At 41.3% G+C, this 18,065-nt stretch overlaps 7 protein-coding genes across 9 annotated transcripts; 4 read left to right on the top strand and 3 right to left on the bottom strand.

Annotated features, from left to right (window-relative positions):
- The first annotated feature begins 973 nt into the window (after nucleotides 1-973).
- Nucleotides 974-5,554, top strand: LOC133846029 (cocaine esterase). The gene is made up of 3 exons (XM_062280735.1): nucleotides 974-1,604; nucleotides 1,675-1,767; nucleotides 3,670-5,554. The coding sequence occupies exons 1-3, from the start codon at nucleotides 1,491-1,493 to the stop codon at nucleotides 5,536-5,538; spliced, it is 2,076 nt and encodes a 691-aa protein (XP_062136719.1). The 5' UTR covers nucleotides 974-1,490; the 3' UTR covers nucleotides 5,539-5,554.
- Nucleotides 1,741-15,380, bottom strand: LOC133846031 (transformer-2 sex-determining protein). Of its 3 annotated transcripts, XM_062280737.1 has the most exons (8): nucleotides 15,229-15,370; nucleotides 15,074-15,135; nucleotides 14,951-15,004; nucleotides 14,360-14,522; nucleotides 14,168-14,296; nucleotides 13,753-13,928; nucleotides 13,497-13,690; nucleotides 13,220-13,431 (listed from the first exon to the last, which is right to left on the bottom strand). In XM_062280737.1, the coding sequence occupies exons 1-8, from the start codon at nucleotides 15,229-15,231 to the stop codon at nucleotides 13,409-13,411; spliced, it is 804 nt and encodes a 267-aa protein (XP_062136721.1). In that variant the 5' UTR covers nucleotides 15,232-15,370; the 3' UTR covers nucleotides 13,220-13,408. The 3 variants fall into 3 exon arrangements, with proteins under 3 accessions (XP_062136725.1, XP_062136721.1, XP_062136724.1); XM_062280741.1 differs by lacking the exons at nucleotides 13,220-13,431; nucleotides 13,497-13,690; nucleotides 13,753-13,928 and adding an exon at nucleotides 1,741-1,785 and having other exon boundaries at nucleotides 15,229-15,380; XM_062280740.1 differs by lacking the exons at nucleotides 14,951-15,004; nucleotides 15,074-15,135; nucleotides 15,229-15,370 and adding an exon at nucleotides 14,751-14,890.
- LOC133846027 (DNA-directed RNA polymerase I subunit RPA1) lies at nucleotides 6,323-11,961 on the top strand. Its single transcript, XM_062280734.1, has 10 exons — nucleotides 6,323-6,768; nucleotides 6,831-7,197; nucleotides 7,261-8,626; nucleotides 8,696-9,189; nucleotides 9,248-9,533; nucleotides 9,593-10,520; nucleotides 10,579-10,783; nucleotides 10,843-10,972; nucleotides 11,030-11,129; nucleotides 11,187-11,961. The coding sequence occupies exons 1-10, from the start codon at nucleotides 6,426-6,428 to the stop codon at nucleotides 11,909-11,911; spliced, it is 4,944 nt and encodes a 1,647-aa protein (XP_062136718.1). The 5' UTR covers nucleotides 6,323-6,425; the 3' UTR covers nucleotides 11,912-11,961.
- Nucleotides 12,297-12,904, top strand: LOC133846035 (biogenesis of lysosome-related organelles complex 1 subunit 1). Its single transcript, XM_062280745.1, has 2 exons — nucleotides 12,297-12,469; nucleotides 12,528-12,904. Exons 1-2 carry the CDS (start codon nucleotides 12,336-12,338, stop codon nucleotides 12,826-12,828), a joined length of 435 nt encoding a protein of 144 aa, XP_062136729.1. The 5' UTR covers nucleotides 12,297-12,335; the 3' UTR covers nucleotides 12,829-12,904.
- A 212-nt stretch (nucleotides 15,381-15,592) lies between the features above and the next one.
- Nucleotides 15,593-16,370, bottom strand: LOC133846034 (uncharacterized). The gene is made up of 2 exons (XM_062280744.1): nucleotides 16,192-16,370; nucleotides 15,593-16,125 (listed from the first exon to the last, which is right to left on the bottom strand). The coding sequence occupies exons 1-2, from the start codon at nucleotides 16,202-16,204 to the stop codon at nucleotides 15,653-15,655; spliced, it is 486 nt and encodes a 161-aa protein (XP_062136728.1). The 5' UTR covers nucleotides 16,205-16,370; the 3' UTR covers nucleotides 15,593-15,652.
- Nucleotides 16,371-16,435: 65 nt separating this feature from the next.
- On the top strand, nucleotides 16,436-17,223 carry LOC133846033 (large ribosomal subunit protein mL41). The gene has a single exon (XM_062280743.1). It carries the CDS (start codon nucleotides 16,537-16,539, stop codon nucleotides 17,035-17,037), a length of 501 nt encoding a protein of 166 aa, XP_062136727.1. The 5' UTR covers nucleotides 16,436-16,536; the 3' UTR covers nucleotides 17,038-17,223.
- LOC133846032 (serine/threonine-protein kinase fray2) lies at nucleotides 16,934-17,961 on the bottom strand. Its single transcript, XM_062280742.1, has 2 exons — nucleotides 17,234-17,961; nucleotides 16,934-17,176 (listed from the first exon to the last, which is right to left on the bottom strand). Exons 1-2 carry the CDS (start codon nucleotides 17,870-17,872, stop codon nucleotides 17,102-17,104), a joined length of 714 nt encoding a protein of 237 aa, XP_062136726.1. The 5' UTR covers nucleotides 17,873-17,961; the 3' UTR covers nucleotides 16,934-17,101.
- Nucleotides 17,962-18,065: the final 104 nt, after the last annotated feature.

Here is an 18,065-nt window from a genome sequence, read left to right on the forward strand (position 1 = left end):
ATATAGAGATGTTGTTGTCGCAGTCTCTATGACAACACATCATAGTATAACATAGATGTTAATTATGAGAATTGCTCACAGCTTTGCTGCTCTGCTCGGAGTTGATCTCCAGCTCCACAAACACGGTGCTGACCAACCGGAAGTGCGCTTCGGCTAACAGTAACAGCAACAGCAACAACCACCACAGTGTTGGCCTGGAATTAAACCAACATTATGGTACATTATCTGCTGCAAGCCAAAAGCTGCGACAACTCCACTTAACAAAGCAACGCGAGCTGGAGTTAGAGCTAAAGCTGGAGGCCAACAAACAGTCTCTTGTAGTCTGTCAAGCGTAGGAATATTTACATTCGCCTACGGCAACAACAGCCAAATCAAAACTCAATAAAAATTTAAGCATAGAACGATGCTGCACTTGAATTAAAGCGACTACTGCATACTCTAACAATAAAAAAAAGAATAACAGAAGTATTGTTAAAATACACCAAATTATATATATCAAAAGCTATATTTCGTAATATACCGAATTGATATAAATGGAAATGAAAATGAGGCAAATTTATTGAAGTCGATATTATAATATTTTGTGTGATTTTTAGGATTTACGCTTTTGCTGAAGTTTGACAAACATATTTTAAATTATTTAAAACTAAGCAAAAAATCTATTTTATATAAGTAAATACATATATAAGTAAATACATTTACTTTGATCTGAATATGTTATATGCTTGCCTTTTTTATTTTACTCTTCTGCTGCTCTCGTGTTATGTCAGGGTCAATGAAAAAACAGCGCGAGGTCAGCACAAAAAGTTACTGATTGATTGATAATTGAGTGATTTATTAAGTTACAAAATATAGTATAAAATCATTTCTAAATGATAAACGAAGAAACCTAAACATATGCGAGAAAGAATCGTAAGTTTAACTTGCAACAAAGCGCAACTAAGTAAATTAAACTTCTCTTAATTATTTCATTAACATTCAAAGTAGCCCTAGTTTGTGGCATGCCCCAAAAAAAAGGGGTAACGCATGTAGCAACAATTGACGGTGTTTCGGGTTCAAAGTTATGGGCTCGAGCCCAATCTTCCAGCAACAATCAACAATCAACCCTGCCGTATATCAACCTGTTGTTGGCGATTTTGGTGTCGCTGGTGTTTTGATCTGATGAATGCATGAATGATTCCTGTGCGCACACAAACAACACAAAACAACCACATTAGCAGCAACAACAGCTACAGCAGCAGCAGCAGCAACAGCAGCAGCGGCGGCAAAAATAATGACACCAGAAAACAATTGAAATAATTCTAGCATAAACTTTCAACCAACAATTTCCATCGACGAGAACATTTCTTTTTTCTGTTCAGTTTTCATTCCAGCGTCAAGGAGACAATATATGGAGAATTACCGCAGCAATATTACAAAATAATTGTTTATAATATATGATATAATTACTGTGTAGTAAAATGTGTTACAAATCGTAGATTTAAAAAAATATGCAAATGCCTAAACTCAACTTCATCTTGCTGAGAGTATTGATTTGGCTCAGCATCCGATGTTGTTGGGCCCAACAAACGCACATTAAACTGGAACAGGGCGATTTAATTGGTGTGAGTAGCACTTGGTCACGTTGAAGTATGTGTCCACTATTGACAATTTGCATTGCTGCCTCGCTTACAGCTCAAGATATTTCCGGATGGAGCACGCACTGCGGTCTACGCCTTCCTGGGAATACCCTACGCTCAGCCGCCTTTGGGTCCATTACGTTTTGCGGTGAGTTCGAGAAATTACCTGAAGAGAGACGCATTCAAGATTATTCTCAAAATGTAGAAGAAACAATGTGGCAACTCGGTTAATCCTTCCTTATCTTTTTTTTATAAATTATCAATTCGAAACATTCTACAACATATAGTAAGGCATATGTCAGAATCAGCTTTGTCAATCAGGAAAAATCAAAAATCAAAATCAAAAATCAGGATTTTTTCTAAAAATATGTCATATAGGTATGAGCTTTCTCGTATAATTCAACAACTACATACACATGTATATAACCACAAAATAATATTCACTATATTATTGATATTTACGCAACTTTTAAAACACTTGAATTTTCGGAACAGTTTTCAGTATTTTCACCGAAGTAGTGCAATTCCACCAAACTAAAGGTTTATTATATACTACAACACAATTTACAGCCGTCAATTTAATGTTCTTAGCTTAAAGATTCTACATTTAACAAGTAAGCAAAAAGCTGCAGTCGAGTGAGCTTAACTATGACACCCGCGCTACCCATTTTCAATAAAACCCTATTATACAAATATACAACAAAAATACTAGAATACATATATACATAACTTCGGGCCTGCAGGAAATACTAGAATACATACATACATACATACATTTCATGCAGGCCCGAAGTTATGTATATATGTATGTCCCAGCAAGCAAAGTTAGGAGGGCTCTAAATTATGTGTCCAAAAAGAGCCGATTTTAAGAGTGTTTTCTGAGTAGGCACATAAATAAGAGCATTTTCTGAGCAAATTTGGGGGTTGTTCCACATAGGCTCAAAAAGAGCTCATATGTGTGAGCATATTCGGAGCTACGGTAAGTAAGAACAAAGTAAAAACACAGCTTAAAATAACAGTATGCAGATCGCTTATCGCAAAATGTTCGAAAATTGACAATTTTAGTTAGTTTGAACATTGAAGAAGTGTAAGTCTGACGTGCTTAGAAAAGTGTAACAGAGTGCTTAAAATTAAGTAAAAGAAAGTGTTTCAACTGAAATTTAAAACAAAAAGTGCTTAACAAAAGTGTAACGAAGTGTTTAAAATTTAAAGCCAAAATATATAGATATAGTTTGTAAGATTTCCATTTTTTTTTATAAAATAATAAACATATCCATTGAATTTAAGAATTAGTTTGTACGATTTCCATATTTGTTATTTAATAATACACATATATAGAATTTAAGAATTAATATTTAAGATTTTTCCAATTTTCACTTTACTTTTTCAGAAAAATAAAAAACAAATATAAAATATAAATTTTATTGATTTAAATTACTTCAAAAAAAATGTTTCAATTATGTGTCTGAAATGAACCTTTTTCGGTGCGATTTAAGTGCCTAAAAATTATACTTTTATGAGTATTTTCGGAGCGTTTTCAATGCTTGATTAGGAGGGTGAAAGCACTTATTTCTGTGTCAAAAAAGAGTCATATTAGACTCAGAAATTGCCCTCTTAAAGTGCGACCGTTTTCACGGAAAAAAACGCTCTTTCCGGACTCTTTTTTGGGCACTTTATGATGTAAAATGCTCATAAAAAAACTATCAGAAAACTGTCAGAAAACGCTCAAATTGCTTGCTGGGGTATTATATTAATGACTCTTCTACATACGTAGTATGTATGGGTAGCGGGTATACAAATAATTTGTTCGTGTAGTTTGTAGTTGAAATAATAAAAAAGTCCGAGGCCCAAAAAATTATGCAATCATAAAATGAATGTAACTAAAAGTGAGTTTATACTATACAATTAATTATTCCTTCAGATATCTCTGAAAACATAAAATTCTTTAAGATAAAGTGCTTTGCTAGATTTGGCATCTCAATTTGATTTGTTGTCTACCCTAATCTCAACTAACCCACCATTTATGTTCCACAAACCTCTCCGTCCGCAGCCTGCCCAGCCGCACAGTGGCTGGAACCGCACGCTGCAGGCGACAGCGATGCAGCCCATCTGTCCCCAGCTCTCGAACACGATCTACGATGAAAGCGCCGATGGCAGCATTTCACGTGCGACGCCCAGCAACGAGGACTGTCTGTACCTCAACATTTGGACACCGGAGACGGGCTTGCGCTATGGCCAATTGCCAGTTATGGTGATTATAACTGGCGAGGATTTCGCCTACGATTGGCCACGCAATCGCATCAATGGCCTGGACTTTGCTGCTGCCGAGGGCGTTGTGGTGGTCAGCGTGCAGTATCGTAACAACATTTATGGCTGGCTCGGATTGGGACCAGATCATCGACAATTGCCCGGCAACTATGGACTCACTGATGTGCTGCAGGCGCTGCGCTGGCTTCAAAGTAACGCGGCCAGTTTTGGTGGCAATGCCAATCAATTGACGCTACTTGGTCATGGAAGTGGCGCTCTACTGGCATTGGCCACGGCTCTCCAAAAGGGCAACGAACCCGCGCTCTACAAACAACTGATACTCATGTCACCGGGCCCAGTGCTGAACGCCTTGGGCACAGGCCATGGACAACGCATTGTGGCAACGGGACGACGACTCATCCAAAAGCTGGGCTGTCAGTTTGAAGAGGCACAAAATCGTCAGCTGTTGAGCTGCCTGCGACGCAAGAGCAACGAGGATTTGCTGCGTGCCTATGAGAGTGTCTACAATCATGGCAATGGCAGCATGCAGCTGGGCGTGCAACTCCTACCAGGATCTGCCACCGTCAGTCTGGCACAGCAGTTGGGCAATCTGTCGTTGCCGCCACTGCTGCTGGGCATTGGCTCCAATGAGGGCGCTTTCTGGCAGGACTATTGGCTGGACGTGGCACGCGACGGCGATGTGGCACTGCATAATTATATCAATCACACGCTGTTGCCCAATGCGTTGCGCTCCATGCAGCTGCAGGAGGATGGGGCAAGTGATGTGCAAATGGCGGCAATTCGCTGGCGTTACTTCAACGAGGAGGCCTCCGTCGGTCAGCTACTGTGGGGCATGCAACGTCTGCTGTCCGAGTCACAGTACGAGACGCCATTCCTGCGACTGCTGCAGCTGGTCAGCAACAACAGCAACAGTTATGCCTATGTCTTTGACCAATCACATGCCCATGCCATGGACATGCGGGGCAGGCTGAACTTGTTTGGTGGCGCCTCGCATAGTGCCGACTTGCCGCTGCTATTGGGTCCCAGTCTGTTCCAGCAGATTGCCCGTCGTCGCTTCAACACCGAGGAGGAGCAAATGTGCCGCAAGCTACGCGGCTCGTTTGCAAATTTTGTGAAAAGTGGCAATCCCACACCTGGACGTATCTACGATGCGTGGTTGCCGTACACCGCACAACAACCCTTTATCTACAGCCTGGGCGAGCTGACCAAGAATGCGGCGGGTCCGCCTAGTATAGATGAGACGCTAGTGGAGCAGCTGCTGCAACCACAAGCGGACCTGGGCACTGATCGCAGCTTGTCTAGAACCAATAGGCACGACAGCTATCGCCAGGGCAATGCCAACTCGTATGTGACCAATAATCAGCTGGACTCCGGCTATGGGCAGCACTTGCGACGCGTCTACGGCTTCTGGCAGGTGCTGTTGCCGTCGGCGCAGGACGCAGAGTTTCGTGAGGGAGGAGGCGGTGCTTTGGGTCAACGTGTGCGTCTCTTGGAGGCCAACGCGGATGCATCACGCTATCGGCAAGGCTTCTATGCAATGCTTGGCCTAGTGTGCATTCTGCTCGCCTGCCTGGGCTTGTGTGTTTATCTGCTGCGACGCGATCTGCCATTGCGTCATAGTGCATCGGGGCAGACGGATTATAGCTTATGACACAGGTGGTTTCGTTGGACGACCATCTTTGGGGGTAGCGCCAAGCGTGGTGCCGACACTGGCATCAGCAATGTCGAGTCCTGGCGCAAAGGTGGTCGAACAGCGAAACCAGAACGAGAGCCAACAGCAGTTAACCAGCGGGTGCGACGTCCAAGACAATTGCAGCCGTACGACGAACAGCAAATGGGCAACAAGATTGCAAACGTTGGACGAGGAACCGGAACTGGAATTGCAGCTGGAGTTGGAGTTGGAGCAAGAGATGGCTGCGGTGATGGAGCAACAACCACTGGAGATGAGGCAACTGTTGCGGGACTCATGGACACTGTCCGCAACAAATACGAGCAGAATGTGGCTTTTAAGAACTGGCAATACCAGTTGACTTGTGATAAGTTCTAAGCGAAACCAAAATTATATCTATAATAAGTTTTAAACATCCGAAATTGTATAATATCATTTTATAATTTCACGACTAAAATTTTTAAATGTTTGTGTATTCAAATATTTGTGTGCCGTTAAATAACAACCCTGTTTGTGCAATTGCTATCAGAGTATCGATATACCCTACAAATTATATGCACAAGAAATCGATTTTTGATTTGTGGTATTTTTCATGGGAACAGGACACTTAAATGTTGAAGATACTGTTGCAGAAAACTTCTAGTTTTATTCATTTACACAGTAATAAAAAGCGATTTAAAATGACGCGCCATTAAAATGTACCATATGACGTGACCAGCTATCGAAATAAATACATCGATAGGGCTATCGATGTTCGTCCATCTCTAGATATTGGTTTGGCTGCTTTGAACACACGTGCTGCGGCTATTTGTTGCTTTACTCTATTCATTTAATTTCATTTACTGAATTAAAAAGTTAATCAATTTAAAATGGGCTCCCGAAAGCCGCTGGATGTGCACATGTTCCCCTCGGACCTGGAGTTTGCCGTCTTCACCGACGAGGAAATACGCAAACTGAGTGTGGTAAAAGTAATAACTGGCCTCACATTTGATGCACTGGGACATCCAATCACAGGTGGCCTCTACGATATTCGCCTGGGGTCTTATGGCCGGTGCATGGATCCTTGTGGCACTTGCCTAAAGATGCAAGATTGTCCCGGTCACATGGGTCACATTGAGCTTGGCTCATTGGTCTATAACCCGTTCTTCATCAAACTGGTGCAGCGTTTACTCTGCATTTTCTGCTTGCACTGCTTCAAGATGCAAATGAAAGGTGAGTAATGCCGCAGGTCACAATCTATGTAAGTACACTAATTCCTCACTGCCATTCGCTAGATCATGAAAGCGAAATAATTATGCTGCAGTTGCGCCTAATTGATGCTGGCTACATTATTGAGGCACAAGAGCTGGAGCTCTTCAAATCCGAAATTGCCTGCCAGAGTGCAGAGGAGTTGGTCAAGCTGGATAACGGCGATGCAGTGCATCCACGTATTGCGGCAGTCAACGAGCTGCTAGCCAAGAATATAAGCAATGCCAGCAATGTGACCAAGACCAGCTGCTCCTTGCGCACAGCGATTACGCATGCTGCATTGCAGCGCGGCTCAAGCAAGAAATGCCGCCACTGCAACAAGTCGATGCGTTTTGTGCGCTATTTGCATCGACGTCTAGTTTATTACGTGACCATTGCCGACATGAAGGAGCGGTAAGTTATTAAAATTAGCAAATTTTTGCTTTTACTTGATATCGCAGTATTTATACTTGACAGCATGGGCAATGTGGCTGAAGGAAGTGGCCAAAACAAGGTGATCTTCGCCGACGAGTGCCGACGCTATCTGCGCAAAATTTACGAAAACTATCCACAATTGCTGAAGTTGTTGGTTCCCGTGCTGAACCTCAATGGTGAAATGAGCAGCAACACCGACCGTTCGCCAGTGGACATGTTCTTTATGGGCTCGATACCAGTAACTCCACCACGTGCGCGTCCGATGAACGTCATCAACGACATGATGAAGGGCAATCCGCAGACGGACATCTATGTGAACATCATTGAGAATAACCACGTGTTGAATGTGGTACTCAAATTCATGAAAGGACAACAGGAGAGTCTGAGCGATCAGGCAAAGGCAGTCTATCAAAATATGCGAGGTGCCAACAGCCATGAGAAGCTCTATAACTCTTGGTTGTCGCTGCAGAGTTCGGTAGATGTGCTGCTGGATGTGAACATGTCACGCGACATCAAGTCAGCTGAGGGTCTCAAACAGATACTTGAAAAGAAGGAGGGTCTCATACGCAAGCACATGATGGGAAAACGTGTGAATTATGCAGCACGTACAGTCATTACGCCAGATCCCAATATCGATGTGGATGAGATTGGCATACCCGATATATTTGCACGTAAGCTCTCCTATCCGGTGCCCGTGACAGAATGGAATGTAATCGAGTTGCGCAAAATGGTCATGAATGGACCAGATGTGCATCCCGGCGCGAATTACATACAAGACAGCAAAGGCTTGACCACTTTTATACCAGCGGATAATGCGGCCAAGCGCGCTAGCATGGCCAAGCTATTACTTAACAATCCCAAGGATGGCGTCAAGATTGTGCATCGCCATGTACTCAACGGTGATGTCCTGCTGCTCAATCGTCAGCCATCGCTGCATAAGCCATCCATCATGGCACACAAAGCGCGTATTTTGCATGGTGAGAAAACGTTCCGATTGCACTACTCTAACTGCAAAGCGTACAACGCTGATTTCGATGGTGATGAGATGAACGCCCATTATCCACAAAGCGAAGTTGCCCGTGCTGAGGCCTACAATCTTGTAAACGTGGCTAGCAATTATCTGGTACCCAAAGACGGTACACCGCTAGGTGGTCTTATACAAGATCAGGTCATATCTGGAGTGAAGCTGTCGATACGAGGTCGCTTCTTCAATCGCGAAGACTATCAGCAGCTTGTGTTCCAAGGTCTGTCACATCTCAAAGGCGATGTCAAGCTGTTGCCACCAGCGATATTGAAACCAGCCACATTGTGGTCCGGCAAGCAGGTCTTGTCAACAATCATTATTAACCTAATACCAGAAGGTTATGAGCGGATTAATTTGGATTCGTTTGCCAAAATTGGCGGCAAGGTTAGCCATAGACCATAATTACAATTAAGGTTCCCAATGCTCGCTTCTAATGCTGCCCACTTTTTTCAGAATTGGAACGTGTCGCGTCCTAGGACTCCAATGTGTGGAACTACACCATTGGAGCAAGAGATGAGTGAGAGTCAGGTGCAAATACGCAAGGGTGAATTACTGGTGGGTGTACTAGACAAACAGCAGTATGGAGCAACAACTTTTGGCCTCATCCATTGCATGTATGAGTTGTACGGCGGTGACGTGTCCACACGTCTGCTAACAGCTTTCACCAAAGTGTTTACCTTCTTTCTACAATGGGAAGGCTTCACTTTGGGCGTTAAAGATATTTTAGTTACCAGCGAGGCAGATTACAAGCGTCGTAAAATTATCAATGAGTGCCGTGATGTAGGCAACAATGCTGTGGCGGCTGCTCTTGAACTAGACGACGTACCGCCTCATGATGAGTTAGCTGAGAAAATGGAGGCTGCATACGTAAAGGATTCTAAGTTCCGAGTGCTTCTCGATCGTAAATACAAATCCCTGCTCGATGGCTACACAAACGACATTAACAAGTGAGTTTAACCGATATGAAAATAGATGTTTATACATAATGTTTTCAATTCATTATAGAACATGTCTGCCTGGTGGTTTGATCAGTAAGTTCCCATCAAACAATCTTCAGCTCATGGTATTGTCTGGCGCCAAGGGCTCCATGGTCAACACTATGCAAATCTCCTGTCTGCTAGGACAAATTGAGCTGGAAGGGAAAAGACCTCCTCTGATGATATCTGGCAAATCATTGCCCAGTTTCCCCTCATTCGAGACATCACCCAAGTCTGGTGGTTTCATTGATGGCCGTTTCATGACAGGCATACAGCCACAGGACTTTTTCTTCCATTGCATGGCGGGACGTGAAGTAAGCTTACAAAATGCACTCTAAGTATGAATAGTTAAACAATTATTTTAATTTGACAGGGTCTTATTGATACCGCTGTGAAGACGTCTCGATCCGGTTACCTGCAGCGTTGCTTAATCAAGCACTTGGAGGGATTGAGTGTGCATTATGACTTGACCGTGCGAGACAGTGACAACAGTGTTGTTCAATTTTTATATGGCGAAGATGGTCTAGATATTCTTAAGTCCAAATTCTTTAATGGCAAATTCTGCGCCGACTTTCTGGCACAAAACGTAAAGGCCGTCTTACGACCCAGCCAGCTTCAGTTGATGAAGGACGAGGAGTGTCTGTCGCAGGTGCAACGTCATGAGAAACACATCCGCACTTGGCAAAAGAAACGTCCTGCCAAATTGCGGGCAGCTTTCACTCACTTTTCGGAGGAACTACGCAACGAGGTCGAAGTGCAGCGACCAAATGAAATTAATGCCAAAACAGGACGTCGACGATTTGATGAGGGCTTACTCAAATTATGGAAGAAGGCTGATGCTGAGGACAAAGCATTGTACCGCAAAAAATACGCTCGCTGTCCCGATCCAAGCGTTGCCGTTTACAAGCAAGATATATACTACGGCTCTGTCTCTGAGCGCACAAGAGAGCTAATCGACAATTATACGCGTAAACAACCGTCCCAGAAGCAAATCATCTCGGACATCATGCACATGAAGAGCATCAAGGCACTGGCGTCACCTGGCGAACCTGTTGGCCTGATAGCAGCGCAGTCAATTGGTGAACCATCCACGCAGATGACACTGAACACCTTCCATTTTGCCGGTCGTGGTGAAATGAACGTCACTCTGGGTATACCACGTCTACGTGAAATACTTATGTTGGCCTCCTCAAACATTAAGACGCCATCGATGGATATCCCAATCAAGCCTGGACAACAGCAAAATGCCGAGAAGTTGCGCATTTCATTGAATTGCGTGACTCTGGCCAGCTTATTGGAATGTATGTTTTTTTTTTACCCGTTTTAATTATTGTAGTAATTTGTTTTATCTTTATTTAGCTGTTCACATTAGCACAAGCTTAACTCTGGAACCTGAACGTGCTTATGTGTATGATTTACTCTTTAAATTCCTTCCCCGAGAGATCTATAAAGAGGATTATGGTGTCCGACCCAAACGAATTATTAAGTACATGCATCAGACGTACTTTAAGCAGCTGATCCGCGCTATTCTAAAAATATCTAATGCCAAGAAAACATCCAAAATGTAAGTAAAAAAAAGGCTGTGAAAATGGCGGAATTAACTTTAATTTTATGATGTCACAGCGTTGTTATTGATGATAAAAAAGAGGGAAGCAACAAACAGGATGAAGAGAATGATCAGGACTTGGATGCTGCTGATGCTTTGGGTGCTCCCAGGGCACGAAACAATGACGACGACTCTTCGGATGATGGTGTTAGTTAAATATAAACTTATGTTAATACTTTAATACTTGATTGTAACCAATCTTAGGGAGACGATGATGCAACTGGCATTAAACTAAAGCAACGCAAAACTGATGAAAATGATTATGACGACCCAGAAGATGCTGAGGAAATTATTGATGCCAACGGTAAATTATTTGTAAATATTGTTAGACTATTGAGTACTAAATTACAAATATTTGTAGATGACGAAGAAGACGAGGAAGAGGATGGCGATGGAAATGATTTGGCTAACGATGATAATGCTGAACTTGATGACAAGTCTGTGGAAAAGCTACTCAGCAACCAAATGGTACAGGATTACACCTACGACAAGGAGAATCATCTTTGGTGCAGGGTAAAATTAAATCTGAGCGTACGCTATCAGAAGCCGGACTTGACATCTGTCATACGTGAATTGGCCGCAAAGAGCATTGTACACCAAGTGCCTCATATTAAGCGTGCAATCATATACAAAGGCAATGATGATGAGCAGTTGCTGAAAACGGATGGCATTAATATCGGTGAAATGTTCCAGCACAATAAGATCTTAGATCTAAATCGCCTCTACTCAAACGATATTCATGCCATTGCCCGTACTTATGGTATCGAGGCTGCCACGCAAGTTATTGTCAAGGAAGTGAGCAATGTGTTCAAGGTTTATGGCATCACTGTGGATCGACGTCACTTGTCACTAATTGCCGACTATATGACCTTTGATGGCACTTTTCAACCACTTTCACGTAAAGGCATGGAACACTCTTCTTCCCCGCTACAGCAAATGTCCTTTGAATCCAGTTTACAGTTTCTGCGCAATGCAGCTGGTTTCGGACGACCAGATGAACTTAATTCACCATCAAGTCGCCTTATGGTCGGCCTGCCTGTTCGTAATGGCACAGGTGCTTTTGAATTGTTAACTAAAATCTGTTAATTATATATGTGAATACAATTTTTGAAATAAATTTGTGGCTACGTTTAAAAGCCAATATATTCTTAATACCAATTTTAAACTTAATATCAAATAGCTCCTAGAACAAAATTGAAGAATATCATGAGGCTGTCGCTGTGAGAGGTGACCTCAGAGTGGTATTGGCGAAGCTGTCATTAGTGGATTCTAAGAGCAATTATTTCAGTTTGCTGATAATTTAAATTCACCTGAAATTTCATTGCACTTTTTTATCAACTAGAACCACAACAAAATCAACTGCAACATCTGTGTGTATATACCAAATTTCGTAATTGTCGTTATGGTAGATTTTTCGATGTAAATTAGTATATTATTAAATTGGACTTGCGGTCACACAGCTGGCTTGTGTTAATTTTGTTTATAAAGAGAAAAACGAAAAAGCAACAAAATGTTGACATCTATGGTAAAGGAACATCACGCAAAGCAATCGAAGCGCAAGCAGGAGCAAGAAGTGAGACGCAAAGAAGCCATTGAGTCATCTAACGAACTAACCCAGTCCCTGGTTGATCATCTGAATGTGGGGTAATTTAGCATCCTAAGAAAATGTATGCATGTTTATGAAATTAAAATTCCCTCATAGAGTGGCACAAGCATACTTAAATCAGAAGCGTTTGGATGCCGAGGCCAAGCAATTACACGTAGGTGCCACCAACTTTGCTAAACAGACACACCAATGGCTGCAATTGATAGACAACTTCAGCAGCGCTCTCAAGGAACTTGGTGACGTTGAAAACTGGGCTCGCAGCATCGAGGGCGACATGCAAGTCATCCAGCAAAGTCTGGAGCTGGCATACAAGGCATCTCGAGCTACACAAGCCACAACAAGCAGTGCCTCAACGTCGGCAGTTGCTTCCACAAGCGCGGCCGCTAATCCAAATTAAATGCTTTTCTATGCACTACGTTAGTTTATAAATATTATATTATTAACTATAAACAATAAATGTTTGTAATAACTTGTTTGCACTACATTGTTATATTTTAAAATAACTGACACGGATTTACAAAGATTTAAAATAATTTTTATTTATAAAATCCTAGTTAATTTTATATTATCGTGCCATTGGTATTGTGTGTACCACATTACGTATATTTACACTTCGCTTGATTGCTATCATCAACAGCAGAACGCTAAGCACATTGAGGCATTTATTTTAGCTTATACTTTAGCGTACAAATTGTTGGATAAATTTATTATCGATTACGCTGATGGTTTTAAAATACATATCACAAAGTACTATATTACGTGTATTGAATTAATGATGAATACACGCGAAATCTACACACATGTTTTCTTCTTGGTGGTTGAACTACATTTTACAAAACATACAAGAGGGTGCAACATAAATAGTTAATAATTAGAAATGATGAAATAATTCTGCAACAGAGATTCCATTGGCGCCGCCAAATGGATGTAATTCAGTCTATACCCTCGCTTTGTAAATTTCTCATGCTTCAGCATTTCTAATAGCGCGGAGTAACACGAGCTAATCATGAAAAAAGTAAAGTTACAAATTGGAATAATAGTAGTGATTAGAACCCTTGCACTTACACTTGCGCGGTGAGCGTGAATAGCTGCGGCTACGACTACGACTGCGAGTCCGACTACGTTCGTAACGATGACGGCTACGATATCTACGGCGATGGGAATCATATGGTGATACTGATGAGGACACCTCACGATATCGACGACGCGAACGCGAACCATCCCGACTGCCCTCGTCACGTGAACGAATTCTTGCAGATCTGTGCAAAAATAAGATACACATTATAAGAGAGAATAGAAATATTTAACAAATAGTGCAGACCGTGAAGGTTGTCCCATATAAACACCAGGAGTGGGGGTGTGAGCCCGCTGAGTTATGGAATAATCGACGCGTATGCGACGACCATCAACATCCATGCCAGTGCAGGCATCTTTGGCTGTGCGTGCATCATTGAAATTCTCAAAATAAATAAAGCAGAAGCCACGCGAGCGACGGGTCTGCAAATATATAATAATGGAATAACTTAGATTACAATCAATTTTTAGATTTTAAATAATGTTGCAGCAAGCCTTTAGTTCACTGCTAGTATCTCTCAAAGCAATGACTCAATATTGCTGCATTAAAATATGCTATAGCCAAAGGTTTAACAGCAACTTGCAATCATCTGAAGTCAAAATTGCATAACTGTTTAATCGATGGCAGATTATATTCTTAATTTATAATCAATTACACTTACATGGGCGTCAATGACCATTTGAATGCGTTCGATTTTTCCAAATTTGTTAAACAGTTCACGCACTTGCTGTTGTGTGGTATGAATGGCCAAACCAAAAACTCCAATGCAGCGACTGGGCTGCGGACGATCCTAAAAAAGCAAAAGCTTATACTATATGTAATTAATTAAACACTCTTGGCTGTTGTTACTTACGCGTGCTTGACGCATGCGCTGGCGATCTACCGACTTGCGGTCGGAATGATGACGAGACCTCGGCGCTTCGGATCCAGAACGCGAAGGCGAACGTCGATGTTGAGGGCTGGATTTCTTTTTGTAATGACTGTGATGACGATTGTCATAGATATCCAATTCCGACCTTGAATGGGAGGTAATAGTTAAGATTTTCAGTTGATTGTGCTTCTTGAATTAGTTATTTGAAGATTTCGAATTGTTTGTGTATTTCGAATTTTTGAAACTTGAAAGTTGGGTTGTATATGTATAACATTTTTTTGCATTTGACAAGTTTTCTCGATATTGAATTAATAATTGAGGCATCTGGGGAGATGAAAAACACAAAGAAATATTTACTTCACTTTTTTCTTACATTTTTTCCTTGATAATTATTTTTGACAAAAAAATAGAGAAGAGACACAACCTGCTCGCTGCAAAATCTATGTCAAAATGATTAAGATCCTGATGACAGTTCATCCAAAGTTAAAACTTTTGGCATGCTGAGATGACGTTTTTTGACTACTCGATACTTTACAATGTGTCTAATTGAGTTGTGTGTAAGAAGATACTCACAGGCAAGCCGGACGGGAACGACAACTATCCGAGGATGATGCCGAAGTATCAGAGCTGCAATGATACAAGAACATGCTTACGTCTAAAATTAAATAAAATTGTATATATTTACATTTTACATACCTTTGATGACTGATAACCCGCTGCAAATAATCCTTTGCCCTCGTGCTGGAGACCCCTGCGGACTGCGTGGGTGCAAGTTCAGATATGTGGCCAAAATGTAAAATTGTTAATTACAAGTCAGAGTGCACCATTATGCTATTGCAATATGTACGCACCATATTATTATAATTTAATTATATACTCAAGCTTTTTTTGTTTATTTTCATTTATCCCACCATTCTAATAAATGCTTTAGAACTCTACAATGTGACCGCCAGACACATTTCTAAATATACCGCTTCGCTTGCAAAAATATACTGTAATATTCTTGATGTTATCTCTGATGAGGTAATTTTGTATAATGCGGTGTTAGCAAATGGCACAACGTTAATGATTTATGATACGAGTTTTGAATTAAATGTTATTTTCCATTTATTGAAAAGTTATATAAAAATTTTAAACATTTTGTGCATACAACGTTAAAAACCTTGTCGATTATTGCTTTTAGGTTTTAATCTACAAATATAGATAGTAAATTAACTTTATACATAAAAATTTATTAAAATCACAGAGCATGCATACTATTTAATTAACGTTCCATTAGTTGTACCTACTGAATGCATTATGTTTCATACAAATATAATTATAAAGCATTTTGCGCTCATCGTTGTACAAGTCTGTTATAGTTTTCGCCATTCGCTCATCATTGTAATGACTTTTTGGAGGAGCTTCCAGCAGATTGCCTTTGACGTACCACTTCAATTCGGAAAAGTGCGTCTTAACTCTGGTGCGCAAGGAAACGCCACTGAAAATGGGCTTCCTAAATAATTCACACATATTTTTTTTGCCATATTTTTGGAAGATTCGATCCACAGTTTCATCAATATCGGGTTGCTTGCAATAATAAATATACCACAATTTTCTCTCTGGGGCTCGGATGTCAGTGAGACTAAAGACTCCGAAATATTCCACAATGGAAGGATCACATTTAGATTCCTCTGTGTAAGGTTTAATGTAGAATATGCGATGTAAATATGCCTCGAATTCTTCTTCAAAATTGTATGGTGTGCTTTCTGGTATGGGAATGTTTTATTTACAATATTATCTTCATTGATTTAGTGAGTCATTGTTCTACCTACCTGGTGCCGCCATGGTTATATTTCTGCTTGACTTCTGCTATGCTTTTCACGTTCGATTTAGATATAGTATTGAGATAATAAATCGTTACCTTTGACTTAAATAGAGTAAACTTTATTTCAAGCAACACGAAATGGACAAAAGCTTAATGCTGTTTTCATTTCACAATATGCGAATTCAAAAGCTTCCCATGTTTGGGTATCGATACTTAGTCTAGGCATACGTGCTGCCAGACTTCGTTTTGTCTGCAGTTAGATTGGCAGCACTATCATCAGCTGTCTGTTGTCTTTGCGCTCAGAGCTAAAGTTGTTATTCAACAAGCAGATTAAAAACAGTGCCAATTAATAATGCAAAATTGTATTAAACTTTTGCCGCTGGCTCTCAAGTGCCAACAGCGCACCATCAGCACAACAGCGCAATTGGCCGGAAAGCGTAACTTCCGTAAATTTAATGTCTACGGCAAACGTGGAACACGTGTGGTCAAGGAAGCCCAGCAAACGCTTGTTAATCCGCCGGTGGCCATTCATAAACGTGGCGTTCGCGACACTGGCATCACAGTGAACGGGCAATATGTAGAGATTCTAGAGAAAATTCCCGACATCATTGTACCAGATCTGACAGGCTGCAAATTGAAGCCATATGTATCATACAAGGCGCCAGAAGTAGTACAATCTGAGTTCACCAGTCTGGATCTCTTCAATGCTGTATACTCACAGAAGATTATTGAAGATTTCAAAGCCGGTAAGCTGCAGGCCGATGGCAATGCAACGGAACCCTCGCCCAATGAGCAACTTACGCCGCAGGAAGCATTGCAACGAGCTCGCAAAACGGGGAGTGATATATTTTAGTAATAGTCTTAAGCGATTCATTAAATATGTTATACCAATTAAATACAAGTTGAGCGGCTAAACACTAAATGTACTTTCGTCGATAATTGTATAGTTTTCGCAGCCACTTCTCTGCTTTCACTTCAGAATCGCCCAAAAACTGCAAGAAATAAAGCAAAAATAAAATATACGTATATTTAAAATGAACTCAACTCACATTTGGATGAAAAATTTCGTCTTCATTGAGGGGTTGGGCTTCTATTGGTTTGGGTACAATAACAGTTTGTTTATTTAGATCTATAATCACTTTCTCCTTCTCGAGTGCCTCACGATCTCGTGTGCTAAAGAATGCTGTCGGCTTGAATGCATCCTCGTCTATAGTTTCCAGTGCCTTCTGCACCTTGACATCCAGCAAGTCTATGGGCTTAACAACAGTAGATGTCGATGTAGTCGTGGCCTGACGAGAAGTGCTCTCCGAACTGGGAGCTCTTGTTGTGCGCTGCGATTCCGATCTGGATTTAGATTTTCGAGAGTCATATTCCCGGCTTTTACTTTGACGACTCCTAGAGCTGCTGCGTGAACTCTCTGGTGTTGTGCTGCGGGATGTGCTACGGCTGCTGCTGCGGCTGTGTCGATATTTTTTGGATTTCTTGGATTTCTTCTTTTTCGATTTAGATCTGTTTCTGCTGCTTCGTGAGGGAGATTTCGATTTGGACCGATATCGTTCTCGTTCTCTCTCCCTCTCTCGGTCACGATCTCTGTCTCTGTCACGATTCCTGTCGCGGACTCGATCACGGTCCCTATTTCTGTCCCGATCTCTATCTCGATCACGTTCCCTGTCTCGTCTATCACGCATTTTTTCTTTATATTTTATAGTAATCTTTTATCTTGTGCAAAAAATGAGTCTGTCTAATCTAATTGCCTACTTGTGTGACCGTATCTCGAATATTGAAACATACCACTTTTATTGTCATAATAACAAAATTGGCATTTTGATTTCACATGATTTTCAGAGAATACATCAAGCACTTTAATAGTGTTTTAATGGT

Source organism: Drosophila sulfurigaster, chromosome 3, assembly GCF_023558435.1.
Source record: "Drosophila sulfurigaster albostrigata strain 15112-1811.04 chromosome 3, ASM2355843v2, whole genome shotgun sequence".
Taxonomy (NCBI): Eukaryota; Metazoa; Arthropoda; class Insecta; order Diptera; family Drosophilidae; genus Drosophila; species Drosophila sulfurigaster.